Source organism: Chlamydotis macqueenii, chromosome Z (assembly GCF_036417535.1).
Source record: "Chlamydotis macqueenii isolate bChlMac1 chromosome Z, bChlMac1.mat, whole genome shotgun sequence".
NCBI lineage: Eukaryota > Metazoa > Chordata > Aves > Otidiformes > Otididae > Chlamydotis > Chlamydotis macqueenii.
Genome location: NC_141593.1, coordinates 59,307,684 through 59,325,052, shown reverse-complemented (window position 1 = coordinate 59,325,052; position 17,369 = coordinate 59,307,684). Strand labels below are relative to the sequence as shown.

Below are 17,369 nucleotides of genomic sequence, written 5' to 3'. Positions count from 1 at the left end.
AGTGTTTAGCATTCAAAGGGTGAATGGAGCTCCACTGGCAGCCTTACAAACATTACATACTGACAAGATTCTGACAAATGCCACTGATATAGCTGAGTGCTGACTTAATTAAAACAAATGCTGACTTTTAAAACCACCTTACAGCACATTCATATACAGTTACCCAAATGGAAACTGTTTGTCTTGAAATACAACCCCTTGAATGAGTGTGCAACAGATGTACACAAATCCTCTCATAGGATCCTTCCTTGTAATGAAAAGTAAGGTGAATAATTCTTAATTTTAGTTTTGAGGAAAACTAATCAACCAAATGGAACTCCAGTATAACCTTTGGTTACAATTTGCAGCAAGTTCTAAAAATGGCTTCATCCACAAAAAGCGCCCTTACATCAGAAATGGGCTACTTTATTGATAAACAGAGGATGGAGCAGACTAAGAAAAGACTCCAAGGGTTTTCTGGTAAGGGCTCAAGTTGAGGAACTGAGGTCCTTAATTGGAGAGAAAAAACACTAACTAGACTCTTCAGAATTAATTTAGTAATTGAACGGAAGAAAGAAATGGAAAATACAGTAGAGAAGAAAGTAAAGCTGAAGCAGTTGATAACTGGACTTCAGTCGAGCTAACAGAGAAACAATGAACTCTTCAACACAGACAAGTAGTCTAAAATATGAAGTATGGAAAGGCAACTGAGGTAGACAGAATATCAGACCACAAATCCTGACTGTTTACTCCTCCTCTAGATTGTTCTCTGAACAACCCTAGTCAGGAAAGAAATTTAATTGTAACTCCAAAACCCCACCAAAATCCAAACTACCTGATCAAACATGCTGAAATGTGGAAGCAAAATGATTTTGGATGTCAGTGCATTCAAACAAAATCTAGAAACGGACAGAATTCTGGGCCTGCTAAATTAAGGGATGCAGACCAAAATCGTCTGATATTGAACCACCAGGACTATTCCTGGAAAGAAAAAGTTTCTCATTCTCTTTCATGTTTTGTGAGGAAACAATTTTTATCAACTTTCTCTGTCACAGGTTCAGAAAACTAACTGTCAGCATTCTTCAAAGAAGAACGTCTCTGGACTGGAAAATCTAATCTGTGGAGTAAAAAGACTCTTCAGAGCATCTCTGGTCCCAAAACACAGGGAAACAATATTATTAAAAATCTTTCAATTGTAAGCTAGCAACTGACAGGAACTGAGATGGTCAGCAAAAGAATCTAAAGCTTCCCAAAGACAAATACAGAAAGAAAAATTTGTTTCTGTCTGTATACTGCAAAGACTGACAATCCATCTGCATGTTTGATGAGATGCTCTTTCTACATTAGAAACCGGCTGGATAATACTGTGCTAGCTTGCTTATAAATGGGAAATATAATGGCAGACAATATCCCTGACTATGTGAATATGCAGTTTTACAACACATGACAAAAATAAGTGACAGGTAAGGACAGATGCCTTGGCTTTAACATTACATACATTCTTCCCAAATGCAAACATCTTGAATCCTTAACTATATAGACTGGTCCTCACTTGAGGAAGGAGATGTCTGTAAACAGGAAGAGAGTGAGAAAATTGCACAACATTCTTGCATATACCTTGCCCTAAAACTCCCAACCTGGAAGAGAAATTCAGATTAAATAGCCATTAGTCCCTGATGAAAACTGGAGGAATTCTTCTGAGGTGAATAATTCCTTCTCAGTGCCCAAGAATGCAATGCTGATGTAACCACATGTCAAGAAAACACTATCAAATAAGGCAATAGGAAAATCTTCTCAGAGCGGTGGGATTCAGAACACTTAAGATCTCAAAGCTGCACAAGAATCTTCAGCAAACAATCCTCAGGTAATCTCTGTAAAAAAAGCAGGTCCTCTATAATTAAGACTTCTGGGGAGGCCTGGATAAATAACAGCCACAAATGAGTACTGAACAGGCAGCTATCCTGAAATCTATCCTGAAAGACTATAAACAAGAATACTGATGCTAGATTATTTTCTGCTATACTTATATACTATATATCATACTATACTACTATACTATATATCATCAGTTTTTCCTGAAATCCTGGAGGCAAAAATCCTGAAAAATATAAGGATTGGATCTGTCCGAATTGCTCACCCACACATTTTTGTCAGCACTGATATTCATCAGTTACATCACAGTTTTGCACATCAAAGCATAAATTCTTTCGGTATTACGTTTCAAGTTTTTTATTGAGAACCATGATCTGGAATGTTTCTGTTTTTTCTGACAGCTACGGAAGTGACCAGCAAAGGAGAACTCAACTGAACTGACAAAAACTGATTAATTCTTTACCTCAGGGAATGGTTAATTTTCCATCAATTCACTTGGAGACTGTTACACTGGAAATGCGTTTCTGCCACACTAGGTGAAAGGAGTCCCTGGAGGCTGATTACAGAACAAATGAAAATTCTGAAGCATTGTAAAATATCTAGGATGCTGTGAGTTCGTTCAGAGTGACTCTAAAATCACTATGGAGTTTCTCCACCGCCTGGGGAGTCTTACCTTTCACTGAGACTGCAGGTGAGGAAACCTGGAACTGCTGCAGGTAACTAAATCAAGGGAAATTTGGACCCACAGGAGGAGTTCTTTCCAGTATCATAGAGCAAAATTTGGTAATTTCTAAGACCAGGGGACTCCCCTCTCATCCTAGGTTGACAGACGGGAGCCTGCTGTGATTCTGCTCCTCCAAGACCAGGCAGGAGAAAGGCAGAACATGTATTCCCAATAGGCATGCACACACCACACACAGCCAGCCATACAAGTAAGCAAAGAGCAGCACCTTTACCGGCACTCACATAAACACAGAGCACTTAGGTAACACAAGCAGAACAGACAATCTGAACCTGATTGTGCCCTCCAACTGATCAGGTCTGAGGTTCACTAGTCAAAGATCCTCACTTTCTCGATTCACAAGTACACTCAACAAGCACTGACCCCCCCAAAATCAGTGTGGACTGGTATCAGTGTCTGTCTGATATGCAGGCCTGGACCTTAGGCCTCTTAACCATTCACCAGCTCGGACTTCACATCCTTCCAGGTGCTGGCCCCCTAATCTTCAAGTCAGCTTGAAGTTTGCCAGCAGTTTACATGCACATACATAAAATACGTGTCTTGCCAGCAACTGGCAGCCACATGCAGGTCCTTGCCTTTAATTCAGTTAGTCTTTAATCAGATGCCATAATAGCAGTCATGTTCTATAAGCAGGTCACTTGAAGAACAGCTGCTCGCTGGTCTACAGATGAGTGCATAGAGCAAAGCAAGTAACTAGTCACCATGACCCACCATAAGCACACCACCATAATTACAGAAGTTAACGAATATGCAGCCATCAGTGTAGCTGGATGAAAGGGATCGCAAAAGTAGATATACAGTATGATGTGCTTTTCTCAACAATAAAAGTATTTTGTTATAAAGTAATATTTGTTATTATTTTTGTTATAAAGTAATAGCCTCTTCCATCAATTTTATTTCTTCTCTTCTAACTCTTCTTACAATGTTTGTACTGAATGGTGCAGGAGAAAGAAGGAGGGACTTAATCTCTAAATAAATAACCCATGCCAGAGTTGTGGAGGGACACAGTGCTAGATTTTGTTTTCAGTTGACTTGGAAGAGCTTATCCTGCTCTTGATGATCGCAGAACACAGTGATCTGAAATCTTCTGGAGTTCTGCTTCAACAAGGAAGTAGGTCATCAAACCGATGCTAAAAACAGAAACCACAGAATGATATCTCCTAATTTTTGTCTTTCAGAGAGGCTATCTCCACTGGAAGCCTGCTGCTCATGTGAAGTTCTTGCTGCTGATGGGAACTGCTTGTTCCATGTGCAAGGAGATTATGCCTTGAGAGTTATTTCACTTGAGAACAGAAGAAGTCAGACTTGCAGCCTTTCTCCCTTTTTTAAGAAGGATTCTGCCTCGCTGCCAGAGCTTGTAGTAGGAACGAGTAGGCCTTCTTAGAAGTAGTGATGCAGAAAGGTTTAAATTTAAGACCTCAAATTGCACTAGCTCAGAAAAGACCTTAAAGAGGTCTACCATCCTGCTTCGGTGAATTATATGGGCTAAAAGTGGAGAGACCAAGCTTGAATACTACGCATACCACCCTGCGGAAAAAAGACCTGTGCTGGAGCAGTTCACGAAGGACTGCCCGTGGGAGGGACACCACGATGGAGCAAGGGAGGAATGTGAGGAGTTCTTCCCCCATGGAGGAAGGAGCAGCGGAAAAGACAAGTGATGAACTGACTGTAACCTCCATTCCTATTTTCCTCCCTGTGCCGCTCAGGGAGGGGAAGGAGGTAGAGACAGCTGGAAAAAAAGTTAAGCCTGGGAGGAGTGTGGAGAAGTTACTTTGTTCTGCCATTAAAATACAGTGTTTAGGTTGGAGTTGGGGAAGGAAAAAAGCATTTTGGAGATCTAAATTAAAAGAAACTTTTGCCTGATATTGTCATAATCAAAAGTCCACAGCAATTATACCAAAGTGATACACATTTATTTTAATTAAAGAATTGTACATCCTACTCTTCACAGACTCTCCTTTTCCAGGGAAGTTTCCCAAAGAGCAGAAAAAAATCCTGTTCTTCAGAATTGTGTTTTAGAAAAGACAGAATGAAACATTTTGGAATACATTTTAGGAAAAATTTGTACTGGCAAAGATGCCAAGTGATGAAAACTCTCTCCCTCCTGTAGCTTCCAGGGTTGCTCAAGTCAATAATAAAATTGAGCTTGACAACAAAATTAGGGTCAGTGTATGAGTCTCACTGCAGTCGATTACATATATAAACTGCATATAATTTCTTCATAATTTTTCTCACAGGGTTATTTTTAAACTATTATAACAACTACCTTCTGAGTAACAATGCACTAAAAAATATGTTTGTACATTTAACAAAACAGAAAGGGGACTACTACCCTTCCTTACTTTAACGTATCTGAAACAGTTACACGAATCAGAATATGTTTCCGATGTTCAGATGAATTTTGAAAAGTAAAATGCTAGAACACTCAATATAGCAAACGCAAATTGCAGATATTATACCAGAAAGATAACATTTCCTTAAAACATCTTTCCTGGCTCTTGGGGATTGTGTACACTGTATCAGTTGGGCCAACAGCACCTCTTTGACTGCGCCCACTCCCCCATATCTTTATTCCCCTTCTTTTCAAGTCCCTGCCAAAGTATTTAAGAACAAACTGCCCTTAAAAGCTTACTCTGCAGCTATTTAAAGCCGTTATAAGCTCAGCAGGAAGGGTTAGGGGTAAGGAAGGTAGATGCTGGAACGCAGATGCTGGAACACAGGTACCCAAAACGCCTCAAAGATTTTTGACTGCAGCAGGTAACTGTCCCTTCTTCTTATGGAGGAAAGGAAGAGGATTTTAATAAGAAAAGGGAAATATATTGTTGTTCCACTGAGCTGATGTCTGACTGGTATCCCAGACACATGTAAACATTTCACTAACCAGATAGTCCCAGAGCTGTTTAGGTTGCCTTTGTTCTAATTGAGGGAACCTTAAACTATTTTTCAAAGCAGTGTCTTGGTTTGAAGCAGCAGTGCCATTCTGAAATCAAACTCAACCAGGTACTGTGCTAGTTTGCTGAGGAGTCTCAGTGTGCACTGACTAGCTTTCTTTTAGAAAGAAGCAACCAAGAAGCTCCCTTGGAGGTATGCACCAAATATGCTGTAATTTTTCACATCTCTATTACAGTCTGAATGGATGATTAATCCTTTGGACAGTTTTTAAAGTCTGTTCTGACAGGAATGCTTTCAGCAGGGACTGGACTAGAAGACTTCCAGGGATATCTTTTAGTCAGTTATTTTATGATTCTATGGAAAATACCAAATCTGCACACAATGCCAATGCAAGTATTATGGCACTGATTTTATCTGCTCCTGTTGTTTCAAATTATTTACTAATGTAAATATAGATTTCCAGGTTCAATAATTCTTACTTACCACCTTCACATTCTAATTTAATACAACACAAATTACCCTGCATACTAGAGAAGTTTTGTGTGGCAGTACAGATCTCTCTGCAGGCTTCTTCTTGCAAATGTAGATTAAGCTGTGTGATGCTCCTTGTTGTCAAAGCTAGACTGCTGCAGAACTCAAGATAGCCTCTTTCAAGTAAGTTCAGATATTTGCACACCACACTGATAAATGCAGTTAATACGCTGCCTGTGTTATACAGGATGAGGAACTAGAAAATTATAATGACATGTACAACCTGAAAAAAAAACCACTGTCAATCATTAAGTGGGGGAAATTAGTTTTAAGCTTGATATTATCATCCTCTCACAGTGGTTAATGACATCCATTATAAACCAGAATTAATTCCAATTTATCTGCATATTCATTAGCAGCTCAGTATACAACCTCTCATCTTTAGCAATGTTATGATTTTAAAATATACTCTGTGCTGTCATCATGATTCTACTGCCTCAGTATGAAGATGAACTACTTTTGTCCTCCTCAAAAAATGATAGGAAAAAAAGGAAAGAGAAAGTGCAAAGAACTGGAAGAAAATTGAAGAGTTATTCAAAAGAATAATACAGAAAATGGCAAACTGAGATGACCTGTGCAAGTCAAAAAAACCCTCACAAAAAAATAGTCTGAACTTTCCCAAAATTATAATGAAGTGAAAAAGTTTCTACACCTGGCATCCAAATATTTCCACTTAAATCTTATTTCCTAAGAAAATTAAACTTATAAGATGTTTACTCTTTCCACTCATTCATCCAAAATAATTTGTCAACCTTCATCCAGATTCAGTTAACTTTGTTAAGAAGCAGAAGTCTCACTAATTAGTAATTTTTTTAAAAGTTTCCTCAATACAAAAAGAAAAAAGAAAAAAAATAGAAAGAAAAAAAAGAAGATACTTCCACAATAGTAGCCCAGTCATATGTTGAACTGTGAGAGAGAAAGCAGACACTGCAAGTATTTGTGTGAGAAATAGTGAAAGATGAAGCCTTTATGATAAGAATACGCAAACAACCCGACAAAACTCCCTTGGAAACTATGTTTCTGTAGTTCCACTGCTCATGGAATTATTTCTTTATGTTCACTGCTGCTGCAACAGAAATAAATACTTATATCTTAATTAGCCAGAAAAATCCAAACTGCAAATCCTACCATATCTGTTCCATGTCTTCTTTCCAGCAGAAGTCGGAAGATATTAGCTGTAATCTTGTTATCTTGGACACCTTGTCCAAGGCCACGGTTGTCGTCCTGCATAAGTCGACGATCCATGATCACTTCCAACTGACCTGAAAGAGCAATACAAGGATTATACTGGTAATAAGAATATGTAAAGCTTCTATTAAACATAAGAAAAATACCCTGAAATATAACTTATAAACAATCACAATTTTTCTCTTGCATATAGAAGAGTAATAGCACATCAATATTGTTAGGACTGGTTATGAAAATATTTAATATATTTAGGCTTTGTCTGTTTACAACCTTCCAAGAAAATTTCGTAAGCCTTCCAGCAAACTTTTAACTTAAGAGTCTAAGCAGAAGTTGAGCATGAAAGTCATTACTGTTAAATATTATTTGTAGTAAGGATAATTGGCACACGAAGCCAAGTGTATCCAGGACAGAAGACAGCTAGCAACAAGTAAGATGTAAACTACCATTTTGAACTAAGATATAAGACTAGGATTGTGCCTCAAACTGATGGTCTTCATGGACTGCTGTGTGAACATGGGCTGACAGACAGGTACAGTAAGTCTCTGAAAGAAGCTAAAACCACAGTAAGAAGTCAAACCTATGATTAACTTTTGTCAAAGTTTTCAAACAAAATTTAGAAGATCTAGATCCAAAACTACTCAGCTGTAGTTGCAATATTCTTTAAGAAGCTAGGATAACGAAGGCTGACAAAATATGACTCCTAAGGCAATTGTGAACAGCAAATACAAACAAAATAATGAGTGCTACTAAAGCCAGAGATAAAAAACATTTCAAAAGTGGGTCAAAGATTTAAAAATATTATTTTAGTGAAATTGCTGGCTTCAGGACATAAGTGATCTCTCACTACCTCGTTAAATACTCATCAGACTGCAGGAAGTCCACCTCTAAACAGCAGTGGTGCATCCCATCTATCTGCTGGCTTGAGGCTTCAGGACATAAGTGATCTCTCACTACCTCGTTAAATACTCATCAGACTGCAGGAAGTCCACCTCTAAACAGCAATGGTGCATCCCATCTATCTGCAGGTCTTCCCTGGAGCACGGAGTAAATTCACTAAGTAGTAAATTAGAGCAGAACTGGATGGAACTTACAAGGTGGAGGATGATTGGCATCTAACATTAAGAAGTGATTATGCATCCAATACGACAAAGGGGAAGAAAGATGAAAAGAAGGAAAAAAGTTGTGGCACATATAATTTACAGTTTTTTATCAAGTCTCTTGGAAGCTGATGTTGAAGACTGATGACAATACAGTGAGAAATTCTACTCCATACTGCTGAGATCCTCTGGCAGCATGAGATTTAACTAACTGCTCCACAGCAAGGAATGCATCTCTAATCCAAGAATGAGAAGTGAGAAAAAAATCAGCTGTTCATAGAAATCTCAGATGGGTTATGCCTTGAGATACACAGTCCCAAAAACAAAGATACACAGCTACCCAAGGCACTTGCCTAAACTGCAATGTTTTTGAATTTTCTTCCAGGGTCCCTTTGAGATCCTGAAGGGCCTTCAAAAGAAGTGTCAGGAAGCATATGACTTTCAGCAGTCACAGAACCTTCAGCTTCTTTGTTGTTCTCTTTTAAGGAGTCCAACACACCCTCAAGACAAAGGTAGTAATTTTGTGAAATATTACCTAATGGTAACAAGTCAGATGAATACATTCTCTTCCTCTTTTTCAGTGAGCACTAAAAGGGTGCTCACTTTTATTCAGGGAAAATATCTGATTTTGCTAACTATCTCTTAACCTTGACTGACATCATAAAATTTACCAAAAAGTGACAATATATAATTCAGAAAGTAATGTCATGACCAGGTATGAGATACATCTTTGCCCTTGTATTTAACTGGAGTAGGGGAAGAGCCTCCCATGTCCTCTGACCAGGCTGAAACCAGTGCTCACAGAAAGCCAGTTTCTTCTTGATACTGAATTGCAATATGTCAAACAGCGCTAGTCTTAACTTCTATTAACTTGAAGACAAAGAGTAGGGGTCTTTGTGGACTTAGATGTTGCATTATTCTGTGATGCAGAGACCAGGATTGTTAAAAAACAAATACAGACACTATGACAAGTGTACAAACAAAGCCTCTGTACACTAATTAAGTCTCCAATACCCATGTAATAAGTGCCTACAAACATGTGGTGGTGTCAAGTTCATTCACAAGATCAAGCCAAAGGGAATTTGGTTTCTAGCAATGGAAGGCATGGAAAAAATGTGGTCCAGGTCTTGTATCAGATTGTCTTGGAAACAAAAAGCTGATATTTTCCACTATGGCTTTACTAAAGCATCCCTCTATAGGCCAGTGTTAAGTCTTTGGCCTAAAATGAATTAGGTTTGCTAATACTGCCATCAATTTAGTATAGTATTCAGCTTTTATCAGAAGAGACGATAATATAACATTTTTCTGAAAATAAACTGGGAAATAGATTTCGGTACAGTTTCTGAAAAGCTTTTTTTCCCCTAAGTATTCATTCCATAGTTTTTCAAAATTATGTAAATTTAAACTCACAATATTTCACAGCAAGGAATTATACATCTTAAAGTACAAATTACATACTGTATTTTGTCCACTACTTGCTAGCTTTATTTGGACACCTCCTCATTCTGGTAGTAGCCTAGACTGAACAACTGACCTCTGCTTCCACCCCTCTCAGCCATACATCACAGCCTTCTCTGCTGTGAGGGACAAGACTGCATCTCTTTCAGAATTCTTAATATGAATTGATTTTTCTGGTCAACATATTAATCTGCTCTTTCAAAGTACTTCATTAAGTTTGTGATTTTGCTTCAGAAGTATGTTTATTCTTAGCTGGGGTAACTTTTATCCTTTATTTCACTAATTCTAGTATTTGAAAAAAGCTGCTCTTGTTTTCCTTGACAGGGATGTTAGGCTATACTGCACATAGCTTAAGACTTAGTGCTTTCTACCCTAAAGCAAACAAATAAATCAAAAAACATTATCAGCATCCCATTATCCATCTTAAGCTCTCTGCTACCAGAGCAGTACAAAAGAGAACAAACCACTTAGTTTTGCTGTTTCACCCTTGAGTTCCATCAGAAAAATATCTGTCTGAAAAATATCTGGTTCTGACAACTTATTGCTCATTTTGGCTTTTTCATAATCACTTTCCTCTGTCTCTAGTTTGAGACAGATCTTTCACTGAAGACAGCATGATCTCATATGGGAAAAACCTCTACCTCTTCCCTTATGGACATATTCTAAAACTTGTCAGAGTTGGAGAAACATATTTCCATCCTTCAAATGCTAGTAGGTATGGTAATCTCTGAATGAACTACTTCAGACAATCATGAAGGCCAGGCTTTCATAACATCTATCACCTTACACTTACCATTTTTCAAGCTTGCAACACCTAGAGACTGAGCTGAATGAAGTGTCAAACGAACACCAACATCTTGGATATAAGCCATTGTAGTCATAGGATAGATATTTGCTTGAAGAGGCAATTTGCTCATCGTTAGTCTGGGCTGGATCTGCAGTATGAACACAAACTTCAATAAAATACATTCTTTTTATGCATTTAAATTTCAAAGACTTTTTCAGACATTTATCCCTTGTGTTTTAAAAGCACAACCAGCACCAAAGCATTCACCTGACTGTATTATTTGGCTTTTTGTAGATTTGCGGCTAAAATAACCACTTTGGAAATGATAACTTCAATGTACTTTTAGATCAAAGAATATTTTTAAAAAATCTGAAAGATTCATCAAGGTAACCTACAAAAAAAGCAATAGTGACAGTTATACAATGAGAGAAAAATTTTCTCCTCTAGAGAGCAAGCAGTGAATAGGTTCAAGGTAGCAGAAAAAGAAATGTTGCCTTATAATGGGAACTTATTAAAGCACTAGTGGAATTCTTGAATGGTACATGACAAATTAGTAGTAGTACTAAAATTATTTTCATTTTTAAATATTAACTTTACTGTCTCCAGCAAAATGTAGTACTACACACTAACTGGAAAAACAGTAGTGTCTTACTCAGTAGGTATGGTTTTCAATGTATTTGCAAAATTATTTTTAGCAAGGAAGGAAAGTAAGGAAAATTTTTTTTTTTGAGTGTGATGCAGAGTTCAAGTTAAGAAAATAGTCACACTATATTTCATCAGATGCATTACCAACAGAACAGGTTATTACACTCCACAAATACATCATTTATTTCCACCACAGCAGCAAGCAGTTGTTCTCTTGGTCTGATCTGCTGTACCTTATGTACACGTGCGACTGTGCTACCCAAAGGGCTCTAATTAAATAGACAAAGCAGAGGGGAAAGAAGGCAGATACACAAACAACTACATGGTGGCTTGTTGTAACTTGCTCTATTACAATTCTTATGTTGAAAATAATATAAAGGAATATTTAAACTTCTTGAAAGAAAACAGTTGCCACTTCACTGAAATAAGTTGCCTGGAGGGGTGGTGGATGTCTCATCCCTGGAAATATTCAAGGTCAGGTTGGATGGGGCTCTAAGCAACCTGATGTAGTTGGAGATGTCTCTGCTTCTTGCAGGGGGATTGGACTAGATGACCTTTAAAGCTCTCTTCCAACCCTAACTATTCTATGATACCATGACTCATCTTGTCTAAATCAAATTCTGTAAGATACATTTTTAAATTTTTTGCCTTCTAAATGATTAGTGGAGTTTAACATAAGAGTTTGATTAATATGACCCAACTTTTCACAATTAGAAGTTTTAAGACTGTCAAAAACTGAGATCTTAGCCTTTTATAATTAATAGACAATAATTACCTGATATCCATTAAGATCAGTATAGAATCTATTTTGACTGTTTATGTCAGATGAAATTCTCATTGCAAGCTCACGATTATATTCTCCTCTAATATCCACAATATTGGAAACTTCAAGAGACTGGCTTTCCAAACCTACACGAAAAAGATGCATTTAAAATCTCTCAAATTTTAAAAGCAATTGCCACATATATAAGAATGACTATACTCCCAGAACACAGTAATCTATTTTTCCCCTGCTAGTTTTCTGTTATACCTAATCAGATATTTGAAGCTAGTTCAGTTATCTAGCATATGATATAGGAGGACTTCTAATGCAGTACTCATTGAACAAACAGCCTGAAACCCTCACTGAAGAACAGAAGCAATTCATGGTAAGTACCAATGTGGTTTCTGGTAAATCAGGAAGAAACAGCAGACAACAGTTAAGTGCTGTCTTTAGTGGCAGCTAATACTTTGGAGCAAGGCATCCCCTTGACCCTTATGCAGTTCCTGCCGTCCACAGACAAGAATGAAGTTACCAGCTTCTTGACAACAACTGTTCTACTAGTAAGGAAACCAGGAGAATCTTCCTCAAGGACAATGAATTAAGAAATTGCACACTGATATGACCACAACCAGGACACAAGTCTTTGCTGACCAGGAGAAGAGGTCTATTTATTAACAGAAGGATTAAGTATCTGAAAATGCAGACTCTTATTCAGTGAGATTTTTTTTTTCTACAGTGCCTGCCACTGAAAATTAAATATCTTTAATAATAACCTGATTTTTCAAACAGTTTGAGACACAGCTTGGACTGAACCATACCCTCCCTCAGCATGATCACTTCCACCACTTCTTTAGTCTAATGAGACTAACAACTGTGAAAAGAATTCTGCCAAGCAGAACACAGATCTGAAATATCTCTTTGTAGTGAGATGAAATTACATTGGGCTTGCCTGATGGACTGTAAACAGAAGATAGTAGAAAACGAGGGACTGATTAACCAAATTAGTCAATTTAATCTTGAAGACAGCATTTTAAAATCTTTTTAAAGAATTTCTTTTTAACAGTTCATCATATGTTAACTCAAAAGATTCAGAGGCATGCTCATCAGTTTGGGCTCCTGAACTGCAGAATCTTTTGCAGAAGGACAAAATATCTTCAATAAAATTCCTAGATTCCTAAGCACACGGACAAAGAGTAGCACCACTGCTTTTTCCTTCTACACATATAGTGTGGGTTTTTTTTAGCAGTTTTGTCTAAAACTAACTAAACTAAAACTTTTTGTTTTTTAGTTTTTTTAGTTTTTTGTTTTTGTTTTTTTGTCTAAAACTAACTAAAACTAAACTAAAACTAACTACTACGTTGGAGTAGTTTCCTTAAGGAGGTCTTTACTTTGTTAATTCTAAAATAAACACAGAGTCAATATGCTACTGTTCAGTGCTGGTGCCTCACAACAGACACAGCTGATTCTGCCACAAGCTCTTCCAAGCAGATAAAGAACATAAAGAGGAAGCTCACAGGTAACTAAAGCATACCTACAGTTGTGGAGTAAATCAGACTTCACTATTAATGCCACTCACAAATAACTTTAGAGTTTTTGCAAGTTTAGAGAAGATATGTTCTATCTCCATCAGTAAGTTTGAAGCTATGAAAGAAAATACATTTTTACATAATCTCCAAGATATTTCTAAAATGTTTTTTTCTCATTGTCATAATTTACAGTTACCTACAGCATTCAGATGACCCAGTAAAGTTTAGGACACCGTTTTTAGTAACTTATACTATGAAATTTCCTAATACTGAGAGGTATCTCCTAACAAATCTATGGAGTTTAAGCACACCATCTTAATGACTAGCATGATGCTCAGAAAGGGATCATGGTGCACTGGACCCAGTAAAGACTTCAGTCTGATGAATTCTGCACTAATTCAGAAGTGCACTTAAACATTAGAAAGGCAGCTAGGATCCAAGACTATAGTGATGAAAAATAACTGCTGAGACACACAGAATTTCACAATTCTTACCCTGGACTTTATACAGTCGCATAGTATGCGTCACGTGGTGGAAAAAACATACAACTTCTGAGAAAATGCTTCCATAAGTAACTCTTATGATAGGTGGATCTGTAAAAATATAAGGCTACAAAAAGAAAACAGAAAGTTAGAATAATTATTTTGAAAGTTTTGCTAAAAGTAGTGTCAGTAAATCAAACTGTTCAATAAATATTAAATAGCATTTTAATTTTTTTACCTATTCTATATCTAAGTCTAGTCTAAAAACTGGGAAATAAAAAAATTAATCCTAATCTGAAATTCAGCAATTATTCTTCAGAGTTTCACTTTTCCTTTAGCTAAAATAAGGATAACCCTCATTATATATCTCAGAGGTATTTTAGGAGGATTAATGAATGCAAGGCCTACAGACAAACACAGTAACATATTAATATTGCAAACATCTAGATTGAGCTTTTTTGTTAGCAAAATTGTACTTGCTAACCAGTAATCAAACACTATAATGTCATGATCTGTGGCAGATGGTTTAACTGTCTGTTTGGTTTGCTCACAGTTTACTGTATCAGTGGCACACACTGCATGAGGAAAGTTGCCTCTACACCGTCTTGTGGATCCGTTCAGATATTCTTTTCAAAAAGGATCTTCATCAAAAGCAGCTACAGTTGCCAGGGAATGGAAGGTAGTGCTGGGAACAATTAAGAAACCTCAAGAGGGACACTGGCTTCTTACTAACGTCTCTCAAAGACTAGCAGAATTTCCACATAGTCAAACCAAAGAGACTAAGTACAGTAGTCACAGTACTTTGAGTGTTGGCTAAGCAAGTGATGACTTTTTCTTTAAAACAGTTGCTCCCAAACTGAACTGTATACACTATATAGAAATACCTGGATGGCTACAAAGGTAAAAATAGGTTAAATATTAAGTGTGTACAAAGCCAAAAATGAAAATACAACACATGCAACTATTACTATAGAGCAATAGCAATAAAGACTTCACTCAAAAACCCCAATAAAATGCTTGAAAAACATCTTATTCAGAAGGATCTAAGTAGAAAGCTCTTAGAGGATGGCTATCCTCCTCCAGTATGTACCAATGTCATAAGAAAGACAGAGCATGCTCGCTCTTCTCAAGCAAGGAAATCAAAGAGCAAATGTATGAAGGTTACATATATAACATGTCAGAAAAGAACAAGTACAGGTACATATTGTCCAATCATCTTCTTTGAACATATAACTATACATATTGCCATAGAAGATTTCAAGAAGTGTTGTATAAAAGAAGAAACTGAAAGAGACTTTGAAAGACTAAACACCCTAAACACCTGCCTTCCTATTCACAGCTTTATTCCTAAAGCTTCAGACAGAACAGTGTTTAATAAAAGCTTTGCCAGAGCTCCAAGAGGGTTCAGCTTTCAACTACAGAAATACCTTGTACAGAAGTTTGGTAGAGGAATCATAGTTGCTTACACTTTTGTAAGATGAGTTGTTTTAGGGACAGACAATTTTTCTACTGATTCATCTTACAGTGATGCTTTATCCAGTTAATCAGTACAAAAACCCAAACAAGGAAAGAATCTTTTGGAATTGCTACCAGTTGACATGAAAAAATGATGGGATACTTCCAAGGCATCTCATCTTGTCAATAAGACAGATAAATGTTATCTATTATGCAAAATCCATTTGCTAGGTGAGGAATACAGAAGTATGATATTAGGAGGGCACAGAAGCCAGCTGAATTAATATACGAGGATAAAGGAAATTCAAAGACCATGTCTTAAGTTAGAATTTGAGATGCCTTTTGCATTATTTCCATGAAAAACTGACAAGATCAGTAAATATACACTGAATCTTCCCCTTTCCTTCGGCAGAAGAGATTGCTATCTATTTGCTTATCTGTCACACATAGGTAGAGAAGACAAACGCATTTAACCTGTGACTACATGCTCCCAGAAGTACATGTTTAGATTAAAATCCCATAGAGGAACTGGATTACTGACAAGAAGGTGGAATAATCAAACTCTTCAAAATCCTACCTGCAGGGTAGGGCAACATTAATTTCCTCAGGTTAGCAACGAATGACTGAAACAGCAGCAAAAGGAACTCTCAGAAGATGAACTAAGGGATCTTCAGGCCAAGCAAACACCCTTGCCACTTAGTGCCTAGGAAAACACTATTTACACGAACAGCAGGCTGCGAAATACATTCTGTTAGCAAAGTAACACTTATCTTACGGGCTTTTTTATGTTGCTTGTAAAGACACTTCTCACTAGGGCTCTCACTAGAGCTATCCAGGATCAAACCAGTAATGTGAGGAGATGTTAGATGAGTAACAAAGGAATGCAAAAGGCTGTGCACTAATTTTAAAAAAAAAAAAAAATTACCTGAAGTAATTATGTTAAAACAAGAAGTAAAAAAAAAAAATATATATATATATATAATTGGAGAAACTCTGTTGTTTCCATACAAGTAGAAAGCCAAAATGTGATGTGTTTTACAGCTCTCAGATTCTGGGATATTGCCACAAACACTACATTCACACACTGGAGTCTCCCAGCTGTGCATGTAGCCAGATCAGCTCCCCAGCTCAAGATAAAGGCAACCATCTTTAATGTTCTAAACTATGGAAAGATGAGGTAAACAGAAAGAAAAGGAATTAAGTGTCATTTTGCAGATATCATATGTAACTAATCAATTTTTTTTAAATTGTAATTTTTTACTCTGCTAGCACATTCACTGAGAAAAGTGTATCAAAATCAGTTTGCAAGCCTCTAATTCAGACACAGTGCAGGGAAAAGCTACACAGGAGGAAGAAGAGTTACAAAGGCACAAGTTACCACGTGGTTTTAGAGTTCAGACAAGTTCTTTCTGATACAAAGAGTGGAGATATGATGTATACTCAAGTTCTCAAGAATGCCTGTTGCTTCTCACTTGTTGGGCAAACAGGAAAAATGAAATCGTAGAAAGTAATTTCTTTATAGACATCTGGAGACATACTGAGTTCAGAACCTACAAAGAGATAAATGACCAAGTTTGCCACACCGAAAACATTTCGGTGAATCAGGCCTTTAAGCAGGAAACCAACTTTATGCACTGAATATGTAATTATTCTAGTATCATTGTAAAGATCCTTGGTGAGACGGACAGAAGTCTGTGACATGATCCTGGTCCTGGATCTGAAATATAAAGATACTGTTGATGTAAAAGTCTAACTAAGATGCAGAAATAGGCCTCTTACTACTCAAACACAAACCACTTTCTTAGTTCTAAGTGGAAGAAACAAACAATGATAAAGCTATTCGCAAAACTGATTGAACAGAGCCCTGCTCTGAATTCAGTATTTACTCTGGTTTGAGTGGGAGCTTGGACTTTGCTTCCAGGATGAAGGATTCTATGATTACTTACACCTTA

General features: G+C 37.1%; 1 protein-coding gene across 1 annotated transcript in view; it reads right to left on the bottom strand.

The window, feature by feature from the left end:
- MAN2A1 (mannosidase alpha class 2A member 1) overlaps positions 1-17,369 on the bottom strand; it is a 115,984-nt gene that overhangs the window by 12,889 nt on the left and 85,726 nt on the right. Inside the window, exons 16-19 of the mRNA XM_086769882.1 lie at positions 13,975-14,089; positions 11,967-12,100; positions 10,553-10,694; positions 7,145-7,278 (exon numbers count right to left, since the gene is read on the bottom strand). Coding sequence (XP_086626008.1) covers positions 7,145-7,278; positions 10,553-10,694; positions 11,967-12,100; positions 13,975-14,089 — 525 coding nt within the window. The remainder of the gene's footprint in view (positions 1-7,144; positions 7,279-10,552; positions 10,695-11,966; positions 12,101-13,974; positions 14,090-17,369) is intronic.